The following is an 18,802-nucleotide window of genomic DNA, read 5'->3' as shown; positions in this document are numbered from 1 at the left end:
ACACACACACATACCGAAATAAACCAAAACCTCCAGCAACACAGAGCAGAATGCTCAGCCCCCTTGCTTGTTCTTGAACGTTTCAGAAGCGCGCTATTCATAGCGCCCTTTATCAGCTAACACAGAAGGGTAGCCGACACACACAGCCGGAAAGTCACACTCTCCTAATTAGAAAGTCGTCCGAGGGAGAGGCACAACATCTCAGAGCTCCAGCGTGCAGCAAGCGTTTGGAGCTCTCCACGTGAACTCCCAGCTAAGGTGGAGAGCTTGGCAAGGAAGAGAGATTAAATTGAGAATTGTCTTTTTCTCTAAGAGGCATCAGCGTGACCCATAAAGTTGGTGGAGGAGATGGGGGATGAAAAACACTTGACTGAAAAATAACTTTGAAAAAGACATTGGAGAACTTGATAGAATTTGATTTCACTCTCCAGTGAAAATGGTTAACTGACAAAAGTCTTCTGACTGATGAAGTTGAATGTCCTTCTAGTTGGTTCCTCATTGATGACTTTCACAACTGTGCACGCTGACACACTTTTCGGAGGCACGCGCTGTCCAAAGCCATCTGTTTTTTTTTCACGCCCCTGTCGTAAACTACCTCAGACATCCGTAGCTTCAGAGAAACTAGGAGCCCAGAGTTGTAAATAACGTGACGTGTGAAGGGACGGAATTCACCGGAGGCTTTGAATCCACGAATATGGGTCAGAGCATCATCATCATCAGCCTTAGCCCCATACTACGCCTGGGGAAACAAAATGAAATCCTTTCAAACATGAGCAATGACAAACTGCTCTGAAACACAATGACTGCACACACGGTAAAAAAAAGAGAATGATTGTTGAATTTTGGTCAATACTGGTATACAACAGGTAACAACTGTTTATTTGTTGACAGGGTCTGGGAACTGAGATATGGCTTCCAACCATTGAGGTTTTAGCACTTTGATACAATAAAGAGTCATATTCTTTCACATTGATTTGAACTTTCTACTAGAAGCAAAATAGTATACACACAGCATTTTCATGGTGGTTTTGGTACGACAACTCAACAAAAACAAATTGTGAAATAGGCAGAGGCCTGTAACGCAAGCTGACCACAATCTGGTCATTTGAGGCCCTTTAATGCAGTTATCACTGTCACGTGCAACTCTCACATACATCCACACCCCACACACGCCCCACACACACATGGTGTGTCATTTGGAGAAAGACAGGCCAAGCTTTATTAATTGCAGACAACTCTTAGCTAGTCCATACCACAATACAACAAGCTGATAGGAGTCAGATGAGATTCGACTGGAGTCGACTCAATAACATTATTCAATTGGTTCTTGTTGATTCAATCGTTTCTGTTGGCAGGGGAGAGAGAGTAATGAGAATTTGATCTGCAGGGCATGACTTGTGGGAAAATGCAAATCGGGGAGTGCCTGAAATGCCACAGAACCATTGTGTGTGTGTGTGTGTGTGTGAGAGAGAGAGATGGGGGAGGTCAGTGACCATCAAAGGAAATGTCACATGAGCCGCCACAAGAATTCCCAAAGCACAGACACAATAAAACCCACCTGACTGCATGACAGATACTCACTTCTTAACCCCAGCAATTCAAGCTTTTAACACTGAAAGTGGTGATATTTTGCCTAATATCACTGGAACCAAAGCCTTTCTGACCACGCTCGTGCAAGCCGCTTCGATTCAAGACCCCAATCCAGCGGCCCCTTTAATCCGTTCATCCGAAATGTCACGCTTATCATCCTGGCCTTAATTTCACTTCATCCACAGCGGAAGGAAGCTTGTTCTCCAGACCCAATAGAAAGCATAAGTTATGCTGTTCAGTCAGTTGAAGTAGGATTTCACAGCAGCGCAAAACCAAGAACGAGGGGACTTTGAACAAGTTGGAAATGTCACCGGGTTGGCAGAGATATGCCTGCGACGGATTCTTTGTTAAGTGCACGACTGTGAAATAATAAGCCACGGTTGACTTTGGTATGGACTTCCTGTGTATGCGCACACACACACACGCACACACACACCCTTGGAGGATCTTTTTAACATTCATTTATTTTCTATAATAACACAAGGAAGACAAAGACTTGAGGAGCACAAAAACACATTTCCTTTTCTCTACTAAAACGCCAACTGGGGTTGAAGAAGCTGGCCTGATCCTGTCTGGATGTCAGCTGTGACTGTGGTTTGAGATATCCTCATATGTTCATTTGGGATCAATGACAGGAGGGAGATTGGCATGCAGATGGTCAATTGGAGGGGCCGTTGTGGATAACAAGGGGGCACAGTTGCCCTATCATACATCATTAGACTAAATGGAGCCATGGCTTGCCTAGCTAGCGCCTTGGCACAGAGAGGGTGTAGAACCCAAACCCTTCCGGAGCAAGGAGAGGATGTGATGGAGGGACAAGAAGAGAGGAATGAAGGGGATGGGAGGAGGACATTTTGGGATGTACAGGGACATGACCACAACATGTCTAACACTGGGTGAGGATGCTGGCTGAAGTCACTAAAAATAGCACCGCATACCAAAACACGAGGCTGGGTTTGTAGGTCACATCCTAAAGTTCACGTCTAAGCAGTTTTGGTTCATTCTCATTTCAACCGGCACTGACAAAAGAATACTAAAAACGGTAGTATTTTTTAAAGAAAGGCTGCCATCATCATAGCATTAACACATTTTTGCCATTCTAACAGTGCAAAGCTAACAGCTAGTATATGCAACCTTGATTAAACCATCCCAATGATGATTGTGCCAGAGACACTCATTAAACAACAGGACATTGGCTCGAAAGAAAAACAAACGGGTAGAGAGAATATTTATGGACACAGCATAATCTTGCTTGCAGAAAATACTTCAATGCACATTCATTTCAAAATCATTTAGGTCTGATTGTATTTACTCTACAATTTCATGCAGAGTATCTTTCTATATTACCATTAGCTTAGCTAATGCGAATGATGATTGCCTTTTCAGTCAGTAAATCTCATAACTGAAAGCAGGGGCGGGAGATGAACTGGGTTAAAGTGACACACACACACACAAAAACAGATACTTAGAACTCTCTTAATAGCACTTATCATTCAGTATTTCACTGCCTAACACACAAGCCCTTAGCAAGTCGCAGCTGCATACACAGACTTTGAAGTCACGGAAAAGAAGATTTCATTATTCAGCGAGGGCACCATGCTATAGTCGGCCTGTTTGATGGAGAGATGACAAACAGGTAGATGGGTAGGAACAGCCTACTTAGAGGGAGAGGTGCACGAGACAGACAAAGAGAGATACAGAGAGACAGAAAGAGAGACAGAAAGAGAGAGAGAGACAGAGAGAGAGAGAGAGAGAGAGAGAGAGAGAGAGAGGAGCAGATGCACACACTACCAGATGGACACCAACGCTGTCACCTGTAGTTAAGCAGGCATTGGAAGGGCTCTGACCCCCCCCCCCTCCTCCTCAGCTGCTCGCATGCTGAACATCTGCCACCCTTGCCAACCAGCCACACCATCGCCACAGCATAACTGTAATATTACAGCAGAAGTATAGTCTAACTATTGGCCTAGTGTGTAGTATAGCGATACTGTAGTACTAACATTACTGTGCTACAATTACAGTACGTTTAAGTACTGAAGGCTGTTTTGCATGTGGGTCAAGACCAACCCCCCAAAAATTGAATAATGAATAATAATGTCCATACGCACAGGATTTTGCAAGAAATACAGATGTGACTGAAGTAAAGCCCTAAGTGCTTCACGATTGTATGGTTTTACGAGGCTCATCATTTTAGGCTCGTAGAATATTAATCTGTTATCATAACCTGCCCCTGGTGAGAGTCTGGGTCGGGGGGTGGGTGGATCCAGTGGGGGGAGGGGGGGGGGGTTGTCCTGCATACCCCCCGGGGCTTGTGGGTAATGTGAACATGGACACCTCGCCGGAGCGATGACAGCCACCACTTAAAGAACAGGAATAACCGAACACACGGCTCAAACTTCCCCTCCGCCCTGGCAGACTCCTGCGACCGTCTCTGCTCTTTGAAATGAGATGTGAAAAATGACAGTTCATTAACCCATTGCTTCCATTCTCTCTCCCTCTCTCCATATCCCACACCCTCTCTCCCCCTCCCTCTCCCCCTCCCTCTCCCTGACAAGGCAGATCGAGACACAGGGGAAAACAAACAGAGACAGGAAGACAGATGCGCTCACGTCCACCCGTCTGGCTGGCTCACAGCTGTTCAGCCACCAGGGTTAGGGCACCGCAAACACAAACACCAAACATCCAGATTATCAGATTATGAATTTGTAAACCACTGGGCCACGGTGATGCTTCCTACCCTTTGTGGTGGCTGCCATCTCACACCCGGTGAGAGAAACCTGCTTCTGTGCCATCTATGCCTCCATCTGCTCTGCAGAGGTGGGCATTAGGGGGTGTGTGTGTATGTGTGTGCGTGTGTGCCTCGCTGGTCACTAATGGACTGGTTATTATGGAAGGTGGGGTGGGGGGGGGGGATTAAAAGGGAGAGGCCCCCTGATTTCCTGATCTGCTTGGAGACAGGGGAGGAGGGGGGAAGGCAACACCCCCATTGTCATCCCTCCATCCTCAACCAGGGCAAGCAGAGAGGGGAGGGAGGGAGGGATGCCCCAGGGTGGACCAGTAGCCTCTCGCCTCCCAGCACCTGCCACACCATGCTGCTGGGGGTGCCCCATGGCCACACACACACACACACGGAGGATAGGAGAGACGGTTTGCTTCCAACCACAAACACACGCTGCCTTGCCCATTCCCTAGGTCCAATGGACAGCTGGGGATACTAGGGAGTGTTCTCCCCAGTATCCCCCTCTCTAATTTCACTTTGGCGACCTATGGAATATCCCACCTTTAATCCTCAACGTTAGAATTCAAATCCACATCCATCTCTATCCACTGTTCCTTTTCCTTTCCCCCCTTCCGGCAATACCCAAGCTCCACCACTCCCAACTCCTGCCCTCCTCCCTCCTCCGTCCTCCCCTGTACTTCATTCTTCTTCTACGTCCTCTCTTTCCTTTCCAGAGAAGAATCCACGTTTCTCCATTCCCCTCCTCCCAAGACTGGAGCACATGTCTCCCATGCCGGCCCACTCCCCACACACCCCTCTCTTAAGTATCATCTACACACACCCCTCTCTTAAGTATCATCTACACACACCCCTCTCTTAAGTATCATCTACACACACCCCTCTCTTAAGTATCATCTACACACACCCCTCTCTTAAGTATCATCTACACACACCCCTCTCTTAAGTATCATCTACACACACCCCTCTCTTAAGTATCATCTACACACACCCCTCTCTTAAGTATCATCTACACACACCCCTCTCTTAAGTATCATCTACACACACCCCTCTCTTAAGTATCATCTACACACACCCCTCTCTTAAGTATCATCTACACACACCCCTCTCTTAAGTATCATCTACACACACCCCTCTCTTAAGTATCATCTACACACACCCCTCTCTTAAGTATCATCTACACACACCCCTCTCTTAAGTATCATCTACACACACCCCTCTCTTAAGTACCATCTACACCCCCCCCCCCCCTTCAGGGTGGGATGGTCAGGACGTGCTTGTCAAGACGAGCAGGCCAGGCCTGACAGAAGGTTCTAGATCAGATGACCCCTGACATGGCCAGTGGCCAGGTCCTAAATCTGCCCTCTCCTTTCTCGCCCTCTCTTATCTCATCGCCCTCTACCCCTCCTCACCTTTGACTCTCCTTCCGCCTTAGGCTCACTCTTCTCTCAGTCGCACTTTTCTTCTGCTTTTCCCTAACGCTGCGGGAGGGGGGGGGGGGGACCAATTTCGCGAGTCACCGCGGCAAAATCCGCAGCTGTGGGGAAGCGGGTTAGCTGTGCAGCAACGGTGTGGCTAGAGTGTTGACTCGACAAGACAGGAGAGGCTGTTTTCTGTCCCCAGGGTCAGCTCTAGAAAGGAGCTCTTTACCGAACCTGGAACTCTCATTCAGGAACACAAAGAAGGCAAATGGAATTTTTGTTAATTGAATTGATTGAACCAATAACAAGAATGAAATGGGAGTGTGGGGGGGGGCTCATTGGATTCTCCTTATCTGTAGCTTAAGAACAAGGTTAAGCTCTCTCACAAAGAAATAAGGACGAGAAAAGGGGGGGGGGTGATGAACTGGATGAACTCCCAGCTTTCTCTCCTCCAGCTGAGCATCTCTGACCACCACGGCTGCTGCCTGCGCTCCTCACCAAAGCACTCTCAGCTGTGAAAACTGAAGGCACTCCTTTTGAAAGAACGCAAGGCCAACCATTCCTGGGAACCACACACACACACCCAACCAAAGTGCACATGCAGACACAAATGTGCATGCTACAGAGTAGAACAGAACGTGGGAGTCTTCAGTGAGCGCTCCCAGACACTGTGTCCTACTCTCTCCACATTGTTGCTACACGGCTCTCAGAATATGGACCATTCAAATTGACCTCTGACTGCTTTTACGACCTTCTAAACTTTCCATTTGATGTCACAATCGGTGTCTAACGTGCAGGCCCTGACCTGACAGACTGCTCCATTTTAGTGATGTACAGTATTACTATTACAAACTGTGAAGGGGGCGCAAGCCTTTCAGAGTTTGTTTTAGAGAGTTCAAGAAAAAGAGAGAATGAGAGAGAGAGAGAGAGAGAGAGAGAGAGAGAGAGAGAGAGAGAGAGAGAGAGAGAGAGAGAGAGAGAGAGAGAGAGAGAGAGAGAGAGAGAGAGAGAGAGAGAGAAAAAGAGAGAGAGAGAAAAAGAGAAAAAGAGAGAGAGAGAGAGAGAGAGAGAGGGGGGGGGGCATCACACAGAAAGAAAAACAAAGCCTGGGCTGGGAAACGGCACTCTCTGTTTGGCTGGTGTTCAGCCTAGCAGCCTAGCCTGGAATCCCTCCTCCCACCCCCCACCGTCCCAAGCTTCCCCTTCAAGCGGCCAAACAGAGCGCAAACGGTCTGGCAGTCGAGCAAAGCCCCTCCATTTCGCCATATCAAAGCAAGCCTGGTGTTCTCCACAGAGATAGGCATTACCCTTGAAATGTCTCCTCTCAAAACAGCTCATGCAGCTGTGGAGCGCAGGCGAATGGCGAGTACAGCACTCATAAGGTCTCCATGGGGTTTGCATTGAGCTTGACTTCCATACTAGAGAGCCTTCGTCGGCATTTAAAGGGCAAGCAGACTACAAGGTCCAAATTGAATATGCTCCAAAGATAGACACTCATGTGCTCATGGATTTTGGAGAATGTCAAAACATTGTCTGTTCTACATTGTGACAAACAAATATACACAGCCCAGCTCTATTTTTCTTGTTGTAGCCTACGCTTATCCCCACACAAGTCACTGTTCTCCCCAAGAATCCCAAGGTAAACGTAAATAGAAATAGTTCATGGGAAAATGTCAAGAGAAGTATTCTCTTTTAGGGCTGGGGCAGAAATAACCATAGACACCATCTTCTCGAGGTTGTTAATCATTTAAATGGTGAAATGGTGGTCCTGATCACATCAGTGGTATTCCATGTTCTGTGAACCCAGTGCCTGACGATTGGTGGAGTACTGCTATAGCCCATTATCAGACATGATCCATTTCTAAAATCGCTTACCTAAATCTCTCACGTTACAGGTAGGCGATCGGGGTGTGCACCCTTTTCCCTTATTTATACAGCAGGAATGCACACAAACAACAAATACAAACTGTATCACAAACACGCTTTGGAAGGAACGTTGAACTCCTATCTACACCCCCCATCACGACTACAGCCTCTCCACGTCTCGCGGCGAAATCATCACTTCCAATTACCACCGATGATGACAAGACCACTGCATTGTCAAACGGTTTAGTGGTCTCACACCTTGACAATAATAACCCCCTTTAAACCTTTGACAGAGACTGTTAATAGAGTAGCCAATATATGGATCAAGTATTCTAATGCACACATAACATCTAAACAGATATTCAAACTATCTTCTGTAATATCTTAAAATAAGATACGAGTATGAGTTACGATTTATAATTCTCTATTTGAATTGACATGAGTCTTCCATGTAGAACATTTTCTACGTTTTAAACAGACAAGTGTGTCATCAGTTCTCGTTTTGGTCCAGTAACCTACTGCCCCGCAAACAGCTTTTCGCGTAGTTGCGCTTCCCAAAAGACTCATCAAATGGGCACAGATTGTCTAAAAAACATACAACCATTGAAATACTCTATTTTGCATTGTATTTATACACAAATAACAATATTCTTCTCACCTCAGAAGAAACTTCTCACAGCTGGATCTTGTGCGCTCCGCTGGCGGACTAACTACGTCTCTCCATCCACGCGAAACAGAGAAACCGCATTTACTTTCAGATTTTCAATGGAAACGTCTTCTGCACAAACGAATCAAACCAAGGTACAACTCCGAGCACTGTAATCTTTGTCCCTTGATAATCCCACAGACACCGCACTCCCAAAAGTCATGTGCATTCCAGTTTAGGTTTGTAACGCTCACCCCGAAGAACGGTGAACCAATGAACAAATAGAGTTGTAACAATGGGCGTGACTGTTCCCATATCCCTCCCACACGAAAAATAGACCTATTTTGCATCCTCTTTGGCATACTTTTATACTATAATATATTGCACATCAGATAAAGATGTGTGTGTCGTGTTTCATTACACATATAACGCCAAATGTACCGTAGCAGCTCCCCTGTAGACTGAAGTTCGGATCTCATGACTCACTCGGTTCTTTGAATCTCGTTCAATTCAAGGAACACATCATGTTGTTCATTTGACACATTGCTATTCTTACTTAACCTACTATTAGGTCTATAATTTAGGGGTAAAGAGCGTAACTGAGTTGAATATGTTGAAATCATACCACGGCATAAACACTACCCATTTTACTGCTAGCGTTTTGGTGGCATAGTTTACCAACGTTTGTGAGAGGTGATAAGTTATAGATCCCACCTAAGATAAAACCTCAATGATGGCAAGCAAATGAGAGACACTAGCGAGATACTATAGATACATATAGACTAAGTTGTACATAACACCCTGCAGTAGCCTACTAATAGTAGCCCACAACAATAAGTGTTTGTTGCCATGTTAAAGAGTGCGTTGTCACCGGGCATCAGTGACGGTCATGGGCTACCTATATCATGCATGATGGCACGCCGACGGGGGCGACAGAGTAAAGCCATGTCTACACCATGTATTTACACAGCTGTCACTCTGACGCTTATCTCTAGTGAGTCCCGTCCTGCTGTTTTGGGAGCAGGGTGAGTTTAGTAGATGCGTTCTCTGTGAGGAGAAAAAAGCACACAGGTCAACCACTCTATCATTTCTTGTGAAATGGAAATTCCACGGTTTTGTTAGCGTTTAATGCAGCCTTTGATCGACGCCCACCGTATGCAAAAATCTCGGGAAGGACTTGTCAAATGAACTTTCTCCGGTCAAATTGCCATGAGGTGTACACACACACATCGCATTTGCACGCGGAGCCATGAGAGGGAGAAAACATCTTCAGACATACAGAAGATACATAATGAGCATAACACAAAATACAGGCCAAGTCATTTCTGGGCCCAGAAAATAGATTTCTTGGCATCTGGTCCTATTATGATGAGTGGCGTGACCTAATCCATTGCTGCCAACTAGATTGCCCTCCATACGTGGATATGGGTCGTGCCGTGTACAAATTCAATTTGGTTTTCCATTGGAAGAAGGGCTTTCTGGAAAATGGCCTGTCCGTTTCGATACATCACTTATCTATGAAGCTGGAAAGCGGGAACTTCAGGGATGCGTATTTATGTCGTAGGGGCAGGAGTAACTTCTGCCTGGATGCATGGACAATTGGAGAACGGCCTGTTGGTCAGCAACTTTTCTCAGCAACAATTTCTGTGTCAACATGGGTCTGACAGCAACGTTTAAATGTCACCATTCAGCTGTGCTTTCTGAGATAAGGATAGGAAGAGACCAGAGGGCCGGAGAGAAAGAGAGGGCCAGCAGAGAGAAACAGAGGCAGATAAGGAAAGAAAGAAAGAGAGAAGAAAGCAGAGAGAGAGAGAGAGAGAGAGAGAGAGAGAGAGAGAGAGAGAGAGAGAGAGAGAGAGAGAGAGAGAGAGAGAGAGAGAGAGAGAATGGAGGAAAATGGGGGGGTGGCAGGAAAACATACAGAAGGGAGTGGGGGTGCAAATACAAAAAGAGAGAAAGAGACCAAAATGTAAAAATGGCGCTGCATCAGTTTGTGGCGGTCAGTTGATAGACAGTGCTCAGCGGATGTTGGGGTGTTCGGAGGATTCAAATCTGTGGGTCAAATGTGAAGTATTTTGTGACATCAAATTGTCTTTTTACTTACAAGCAAAGAAAGTTGGATTTGATGGACGTTCCGTCACAATCACATTGTGGTTCTTTTAAACGTGTGTTTAGAACTGTCAATGATTTCTAGAACCCCGCAGAGTTCTGCTCAAGAAACCCTCTCAGGATTTTTGGTCTCAAATCCTCCAAGGGGTTCTATCAAGGAGCCTTTTATGGGTTCAATTCTCGATGCCTGAAGGTGACGCGAGCACACACACACACGCATGCACACGCACACACCTACGCATTCATCTCCCCTCCGCCACTCAGCTGCTACAGGGTTCAGTCTGTAATTACTACTGTCATCAGCAGCCCCCGACCAGCAGCTATATTTACTGGAGAGCCAACAAATGCACGCGCGTGCGCACACACACACACACAGGCATCCAGACACCCACCCACATACACACACACACACACACAAACACACAAACTCACACTTAAAGGAGCCTTAAACCAAATTCGAAAGTACAGGCAGTTCAGCTGAATTTGCAAGTAAACTGATCATGATAGACAAGCGTTGAAAGGATTTTGACTAATCCTGCTGACAGACGTCCTCCAGTCCTGCAGTCAACACCTGTCATTGTCATTTCATACATTCATACATGCGTACATACTGTACACGTATACAGTGTATCTGAGTTGAACAGAAGTTGCCACCACAGTTATGGCCCTGCAATATGAATGGGTTAGCCACAACAAAAATAAACAAGCATGTTTTTCCAGGATCTGTAGCGACACCTGCTAAAAGCCAAACAGTCTATACAGTCCGAATGATGAGGAGGAACACAGGGCGGAACCAGGTTCTGTGTGAGAGATGAAGGTGGAGGGGAACAGAATGAATGCGACCCCGTCTGATGATGTCACTGACCTCCATGAAGTGTCCCCGCCCCTCCAGACCAGCCTCTGGTTGCCATGGCAAGAGTCCTCCTGTTCTTGACGTAACATGGCATTTACTGGATCTCTCCCCGCCCCCCCCCCCCCCTCCTCGTCTTCTCCTCGCAGCTGATTTGCCCAGCAGGACGAGGGTGAGTGGGACACTGTCAGCCAGCAGACAGCTCAGGCCACACCCACTGGGCCCTCTAACCCTTTCCTGCATCTTTGTTCTTGTGGAGCCCTTTTCTGACCACTTACACAGGAAAGGGCCTCTCACAAAGGTCACATGGCTGGGAGGCCGTTAGGTCAGAGGCTTAGTGGACGAACAGGCACAGCTGAGAGCGGGATTGTGGGTGTGTGTGTGACAGAGAGAGAGAGAGAGTAGAGAGAGGTAGAGAGAGAGAATGTGTGTGAGAAAGTGAGATAAAAAAGAAAGAAAGATAAGTGCGGTGTGTGTTTGAGGGTACTAGCTCTTGGTCACAGTGGGGTGTTCAAAAACAATTGATTTAATACGGAGGGGAGAGAAAAAATGAATGTCGTGTCTTACCAGTTCATAATTCGATTGGTATTTCTAAAACCATCATTAGGCTTCTTTATTTATTTTGCAGCGTTGGGGGGTCCAAAACCTTTTTCCTCTCAACATCTCGACCACACAAAGACACACAGGATATATTTTCACTTGTGGGTTGCAGTCAGACAGCTCCTATTAGACGTGAGCCAATTACAGGCTGGCTTCGCCTGTGGCACATTTGCCTCGGTTGTTATTAAAAGACTGCTGCAGGTAAGTTCTGCCTCCAGGCCTTTCTCCCACTCCCTCCCTCTCTCTCTCTTCCCCCCCCCCCCCCTCTCTCTCTCTCTCTCTCTCCCCCCCCCCCCTCTCTCTTTCTCTCTCTTTTTCTCTCTGTCCCTCTCTCTCTCTTGCTCTCTTTCTCTCACACACTTTGGTTCACCTTCTCCACGTGTTTGGCATGATCTCATCACCCACCAGCTGAACACAGTTACACATCCCCAAACACAAAAAGCTGCTCAACTACAGCCCAAAAATGCTGACTACACCGCATGTCTAAGGTTCAACCAAATGAGTCGAGAAAGCAACTCGGCATCGAACAACTCGATGCCGAGTTGTGGTCAGCTAAAGAGTTCACCTAGTCAGTGTTTTTTTTTCGGTGAACATCATATAACAGATAACGAAACAAATGGATTTATCACAAGCGCTTACATCCCAGCGAACGATGTGCTGTTTGGCTTTGTATTCATCTCTTTCCCTGCGTTCTCACTCCTTTAGCAGAAGGGCAAACAGCCTCTAGTTTGCTGGGACACTTGGCTAAAACCAATAGGAAGTAGGTCAATGAATATGACGGTCTTGAGCCGCAAGACAAAAAAGCAGAGTAAGAGACAGGATCCCTGGGGGTTACTACACAGCTCTCCCTTTGCCCTGCGCTCTAACAAACACCGCAGTCACATTCTTCTAAATGCCCTTCATCTGAAAGGAGACTCTGTGTGTGTCTGTGTTGTTTGGACGTGTGAGGAAAAGTAAAGAAGCTGATTGTGTGTGCAGTTTGAATGTGTCAACGTGTGCAGGCGTGAGTGTGCAGGCGTACACGTCAGCAATGTTTGTAGTTTTCTGGTGTGGGAATGGAGTGTGTGCGTGTGTGTGTGTGTGTGTGTGTGTGTAAATGTAGGGGCTCTTATTCTCTTCAGCCTAGGCAGGGAAAGTTTGTCCTGGTTTGAAGTGACCAGATCTTGACCTTCACTCCCACCACATGGCACAAATGTACACACGCACATACACACACCCATATTGTCTTGTTCTCTCATGTCCCCTCTTGTCTCCTCACCATATACGCTCTCCGTTTTTTGTGTTCTACAGAGCGCAAGCCACAGGGAAATCATTATTTTGACTCAGACTCAAAGTATCTTGACTACAGCATGTCGGAATATTGATATAATTAGCTTTTTTTTTACCATCACCATGACAATCATGACACACCATTGACAGGACATTGAGGCACCATTGTTGTGTGGCAGTATCTGGCTAGCACTGGTACTAGCTGTCCCATACACAGAGTGGGTAATTGTTTGACTGGTTGACAGACAGCCCAAACATTGGCCTGATTCTTTCCCTGGGCAGAAGGAGACCCTTGGAAGAGCACATTGTGATGATGGGCCGGGTTTTGTTACACTGGGAGTCAATAGAGTTAACTATCATGGAGCTCCTATTTGAAACGTTCAACGCCGTTAGCTACATTGTATAGTTAGCATCCACGAAATATACAGGCCTTGTTCTGAACTCTTCTAGCCGCTGCTGTGTTGATACGGTTTGTGCAGTCGCTGTATAACATGACATCTTTCAAAACCACTGTTCAACAAACACTTGGCTTTGTTTCCCTGTGTCAGTCAACCTAACACATTTATTTACAGTTTGAATCTCACGTGTTCCACTTTGATAACATTGTCTGTACCACTGTTTTAGATAACAGTCAGTAATTGACATTATACACGGAATGTGTTCTCTTCTTTTATTTGAATGAATACACAAAAAACCCAGCTGTCAAACGGTGGCCCCATGAAGATAAATCATCTTTTACCCCCCCACATCCTTCTGCCCAAAACCCCCCAAATCACTACAGCTGGAGTCTCCCCTCTGCAACACTGTATGCCCGTGGTCTCCATTACGGCTCCAACGAGGATACAGTTTCCTGGGTGGCTGCACGGGGGCATGTCTAGACAAGAGGCAGAGTAAATGGATTTGTGTAACTAGACCTCTCTTCCTGCATTGCATTTTTTTGCCCCCCCCCCCCCCTCATGTTTTGCTGTACTGCTTTAGGCTTGATACAAACTAGCCATTTTGCTTCTTCTGGTTCGGGGGGGGGGGGGGGGGGGCGGAGTTCCATGTCCTTTGTTTCACCCTAGACGCTGGAGATGAAAACAGTTGTTGTGCTGTAGCTAAGATAATATAAGGCACCACCATAGCTTGCAATGGAATAAATGATTTGCCTGTGGGCAAACGTGACAATCTCAACTACAAAGAGACAGTGCCTCGTCTCTCTCCGGCCCGTAAATGTGATTTACTGTACACCTCGGAACTGGAAACCCTAGCCCTTACCTCACCCTGAACCCCTGCCTCACCTGAATGAAAGGCAGATTTAAGATGTCTCGGAACGTGTGGGATTCCTGACATATTGAGCTCATTGTGCCATGGCTGCTGTGCCACACGACTCCATGTACTAGGTGTGGATCTGCTGAGGTTGTGCTGATTGAGTCATGGGCCTCTGGTGAGTGGAGGCCCCTGCAGAGTGGTGGTTTCGGGCCCACATGAACATGCTAAATCAACGCTAAGCTAATCACAGTGGAGCTCAACTGCCTGTGTGTCAGAAGCTCTTCGAGTGAAAGTACTACAGTAAATACTGTTGAATATTGAAAGACTTTCATTTGATAGGTTGATATTTTATTTGGTGTGAGGCCTGAGGAACATTTGGAATTGACAGTGAAAGGTAACTTATTTTAAAGTATATGAAATCTGTAAAGCTGGACTTTGAAAACGCACACAATGCTATTAAAATGATTGCCTGGCAATTGTCCAACTGTGCAAAGTGCCTGTCAAAGGGAGTTTGTTTGTGAAAGCATTTCCCAGCCCAAGTTCTTGTGGCAAGACTGTAGAAGTGACTGAGGCCTGGTGGGTCAAAGCACTTAATGCTTTCAGGAAAATAAGTCTGCCTCATAACCTGTGTTGCAGAAAGACCCACTGTACTGTAATTTGAGAGTCGGTGTTGACTGAAATCATGTTTTGTGAGGGGTGCCTTAAACCCTCCTAGCCAGGTATAGTGGTGTCACTGTACAAGAACGTCTCACAAAGTTTTTAAAGCAGAGGGCCTTCAGTAGGCTCTCAAAACCTACCTGACCCAGTTAGGCAAACACTGGTTTATTTAAACATCTCCTTCAAACACCAAGTCCCCATTCCCAGCATGCCGGCTCGCACTTCTACTCTGCCACTTCCTGACAGTAAACCCTGTCTACAGTCCTCTCTCTCTACACACACATACACACACACACACACACACACACACACACACACACACACACACACACACACACACACACACACACACACACGTACACAGAGAGTGGTAACAGAAAATAAGCCTTTGAATAACTTATCAAGCTCACTTGCAAATGAGTGTAAAAAAAAAACACAGCCCAAGAAAAAATTCTGAAAAAGACTAAAAGAGTCCATTGTGTTTATGTTCGTCTCAATAAAGCTTGTTGTGCGTTTGGTCTTCTCCTGTTTCCAATTCCGTGTTTGGATATGCTTGATTGAATTAGGATAATGATTCATAAGTTTTTTCCTCCAAAAGATTCTTGAGCTCTGAGGAGAGTAGAGGCTATTTTATGGAGCTACTTAATACTGTAAAGGAAGCAAAAAGGAGGCCTGTGAGATTGGAGGGATTTGGCTAGGGTGAGGGGAGGGCGGCTTTTGACTCGGAAGACAAAGACAGAGAACGTTTTTGAAGGAGTTTTTTCTGGTCTGTTCGTTGTGATTATTGCGAAGAATTGCCTTTAAGTTACTTTGACCTTAACCTCCACTGAAGTGTGAATGACACAAACTTGAATTTATCAAATGGGAAATATGATATAAAAAATTCACTGTCATATGAAGGTGGAAACTGTCACACTTCCAAATATAGAAACAAATCGTTTTGCACGCCATTTTGCCCCCAATTATATTGAGTCCAAAACAGCATAAGCGACCTTAAAAAGGTGACAAATCTGTGCGCCCCTCTCTACCCACTACCTGTAGTGTGGCTAACGCCAGTGTTATGCCAATTCTGCAGCATCACAGCATGCTAAGCAAACACACAAGAAAGTACCACCTTAGTCATTATTTAGCTGCTCTCGAAACAACAGAAGCAGCAGGCCAGGCATGATGATTCGAGTGCTGAGAGACTGATCCATCCATCACCTCGGATTGATGAGGTGATCCGACACCACGCCCCCTCATCTCCCCAGGCCCCCCTTCCCTTCTCTCCCTTTGTCACTGTATGCCAGACTTCTCTCCTACACACACCAACACACACCCATACTCACCCACACACACATCACAAACACACCACACAGACAGAAAGGTCTCACTGGTTCTTATATAGCTCCAGGTCATGACATAGAGCATCCCCAGACCTTATACACTCACTTCTCCTTTCAAACAGACAACTTTTAAAGAACCAACAAAACAACAAACTGGACTGTGTGTCAAGGGAGGCAGGGACAGCAATGGGATTCAAGGTTTCCGATATCCAGCTGACAATGATACAGTACAAACTAGACAATGGCTCTATTGGAAAAAGAAGCAAGCACTTTACCAGTAAACAGGTCGATATGAAAATATTATCCTTTGACCCTAAATTAACCAATCAATATCCAAAGTGCTGAACATTCATTCTGAAGAACTAGTGCGCCCTCTAATCCGAAGAACCAATTAAAAATGTCTAGAGCCTCATAAAGAATCCCTACAGAAACCTTCAATGGCGGTTATCTATACTCATAAACACGTTGTGCGCTCTGATTGGTGGTTTTGTTGCAGAGAGAAAGGAAGGCCAGGCACAGGCTTGTACACCACTGGCTGTGGTTCCCTGCCTACTCAGAAGGAAAGGCAAATGACCATGCGCTCATTGGAAATGGGTCAACTGGGATATTACCATACATTACTAACATGGTGCAACATCTAGCTAGTCATACAACAGTATTTCCATAGTTGTAGCTGCTGCACTAGGCCTTGGAGGAGTATATACCATTGTTTTACATATAGTACATAGCACATGAGTACATGGCTTGGTGGTCTTTATTTTGATTTTGTTTCTGCCACTTCATTTTATGAATCATATATACTCTTTGAGCTGCTTTGAATACTGTTTATCAAGTGCTTCAGTTGGAGATATATTTAGTCAAGTCTTCTAGAACGGAAATGATTTCCCAATCCACCAGTCATTTCCCCCTCTCTTTATGAACATTTAAATGCCCTCGGAAATCGTTCTGGTCATAATTCTATTTTGCCGTCACCCAGTAAAAGCCCAGTTGAACCCACTTTATGATTAAATGTTATTTTTTTGGAGTAGCAAAACAGGAAAATGAATTATAAGTTGATCGAATCTCCTGTGGTCCGTAATGTCTGGTTAAACATCTGACTGTTACACAAGAACGCCCACACTAGACCGAGGCGAGGTTCCCTGCCGTTCTAAAAAAGGGTCAAAGTTAGAAATCGATAGAGAAAAAAATGAGACTGAGAAAAGAAACCAAAGGCCACAAATTTCACCAACTGCGTGAAATCGTATTCATGTCAGACAACATTTGGATTTGAAAACATGTCGATTCTAAATGGAAGTCCAATAATAGAAAGTCACCAAAGCTTTCGTTGCTAAAACGTTGCGTGCATGCACACAATGATTGAACTCCACTTAGATTACTGGCACACAACCCGGAGAGGATGTGACCTTGTCAAAAGTAAATGCCTGTTAAATGTCAAAACCCAGAAACCCCTAGCCATTGAATGTGCATGTGTGTGTGTACACCCATAACAAGCCCACCCACTCATGCCCCCCCCCCCCTCCCCATACAGGCAGAGCAGTTGCGCCTTGGGTCCAAATCTAAAATAGCCCTCCCTCTGTCCGCTAAAACCCCAAACAGAACTTCTAAAGAACCACAACCAAACAAGCGGTCTGTCCACACACCTGTCCTCCGCTCCAACCCCACCTCCCCCACCTCCCCCACCCGCCGCCCCGCGTCGCCGCCCCACCCTCTTCCTACCGTCATTGTAGAACACGTCCTCCGCCTCGTCGCGCATCGCTTCATCGAGGTCATCCTCGCCGATGTCGGCCATGGCCATGGCTTCTCTTCCCCGGCCCCCCCTCCGCCCCCTCTAGTTGTGCGGCGCGGCGTGGGGCTAGTCTGAGCGAGGGACTGGGCTGTAAAATGGAACCAGCACTGGCTTCTTCCTCCAGGCACCGGGGCTCCAGCTATCCCTGTCAGCTGAGTGAGTTCCAGCACAGACAGCTTCTCTTCTGCTCACTGCACCAGGGTGAGTGTGTGTACGTGTGTAGGGGGATGGCTATGCGAGGGAGTGTATATGTGTGCGTGTGTGTGTGTGTCGGTCTATGTGCGGACGAGAGTGAGCGAGTGTGTGGGAGAGTGGACTCCAACCAACCACCTCCGGCTACTTTCATCCACAGCGATGATTTCATAATTTCCTGTGTGAAACTGACGAGTGTGTTGGAGCTGGAGTGCTCTTGTGTGAGTGTGGGGTTAGTGCATGGGGGAGGAGTTTTGGGTTAGTGTGTGTGTGTGTGCGCGTGTGCGTGCGCGCGGTCAGGAAAAAATGCTGTCCACAGTGAGTCAGCCCAAGTAGCAGGGTGGTTAACAGGAATAATTAGCTTCTTTATTTTGAGCCAGAGGGACATGAGGAGAGGTGGTATGTGTGTGTGTGTGTGCTGGCGTCTGTGTTTGTGTGTGCGTGAGGTGGTAAGAGGTGTGAGGCTGTCTCTGCTTGGCGTTCCTTCACAGCTCGCTGGGAAC

The 18,802-nt window shown here is 46.4% G+C and overlaps 1 protein-coding gene across 1 annotated transcript in view; it reads right to left on the bottom strand.

The window, feature by feature from the left end:
- Positions 1–18,404, bottom strand: part of ripor2 (RHO family interacting cell polarization regulator 2) — a 46,313-nt gene extending 27,909 nt beyond the window's left edge. The window contains 1 exon segment of the mRNA XM_047019609.1: positions 18,038–18,404. Coding sequence (XP_046875565.1) covers positions 18,038–18,116 — 79 coding nt within the window. The 5' untranslated portion in view covers positions 18,117–18,404.
- Positions 18,405–18,802: the final 398 nt, after the last annotated feature.

Source organism: Hypomesus transpacificus, chromosome 4, assembly GCF_021917145.1.
Source record: "Hypomesus transpacificus isolate Combined female chromosome 4, fHypTra1, whole genome shotgun sequence".
Lineage (NCBI taxonomy): Eukaryota > Metazoa > Chordata > Actinopteri > Osmeriformes > Osmeridae > Hypomesus > Hypomesus transpacificus.
The sequence above is the reverse complement of the archived record's forward strand: the minus strand, read 5'-3'. Positions and strand labels throughout refer to the sequence as shown.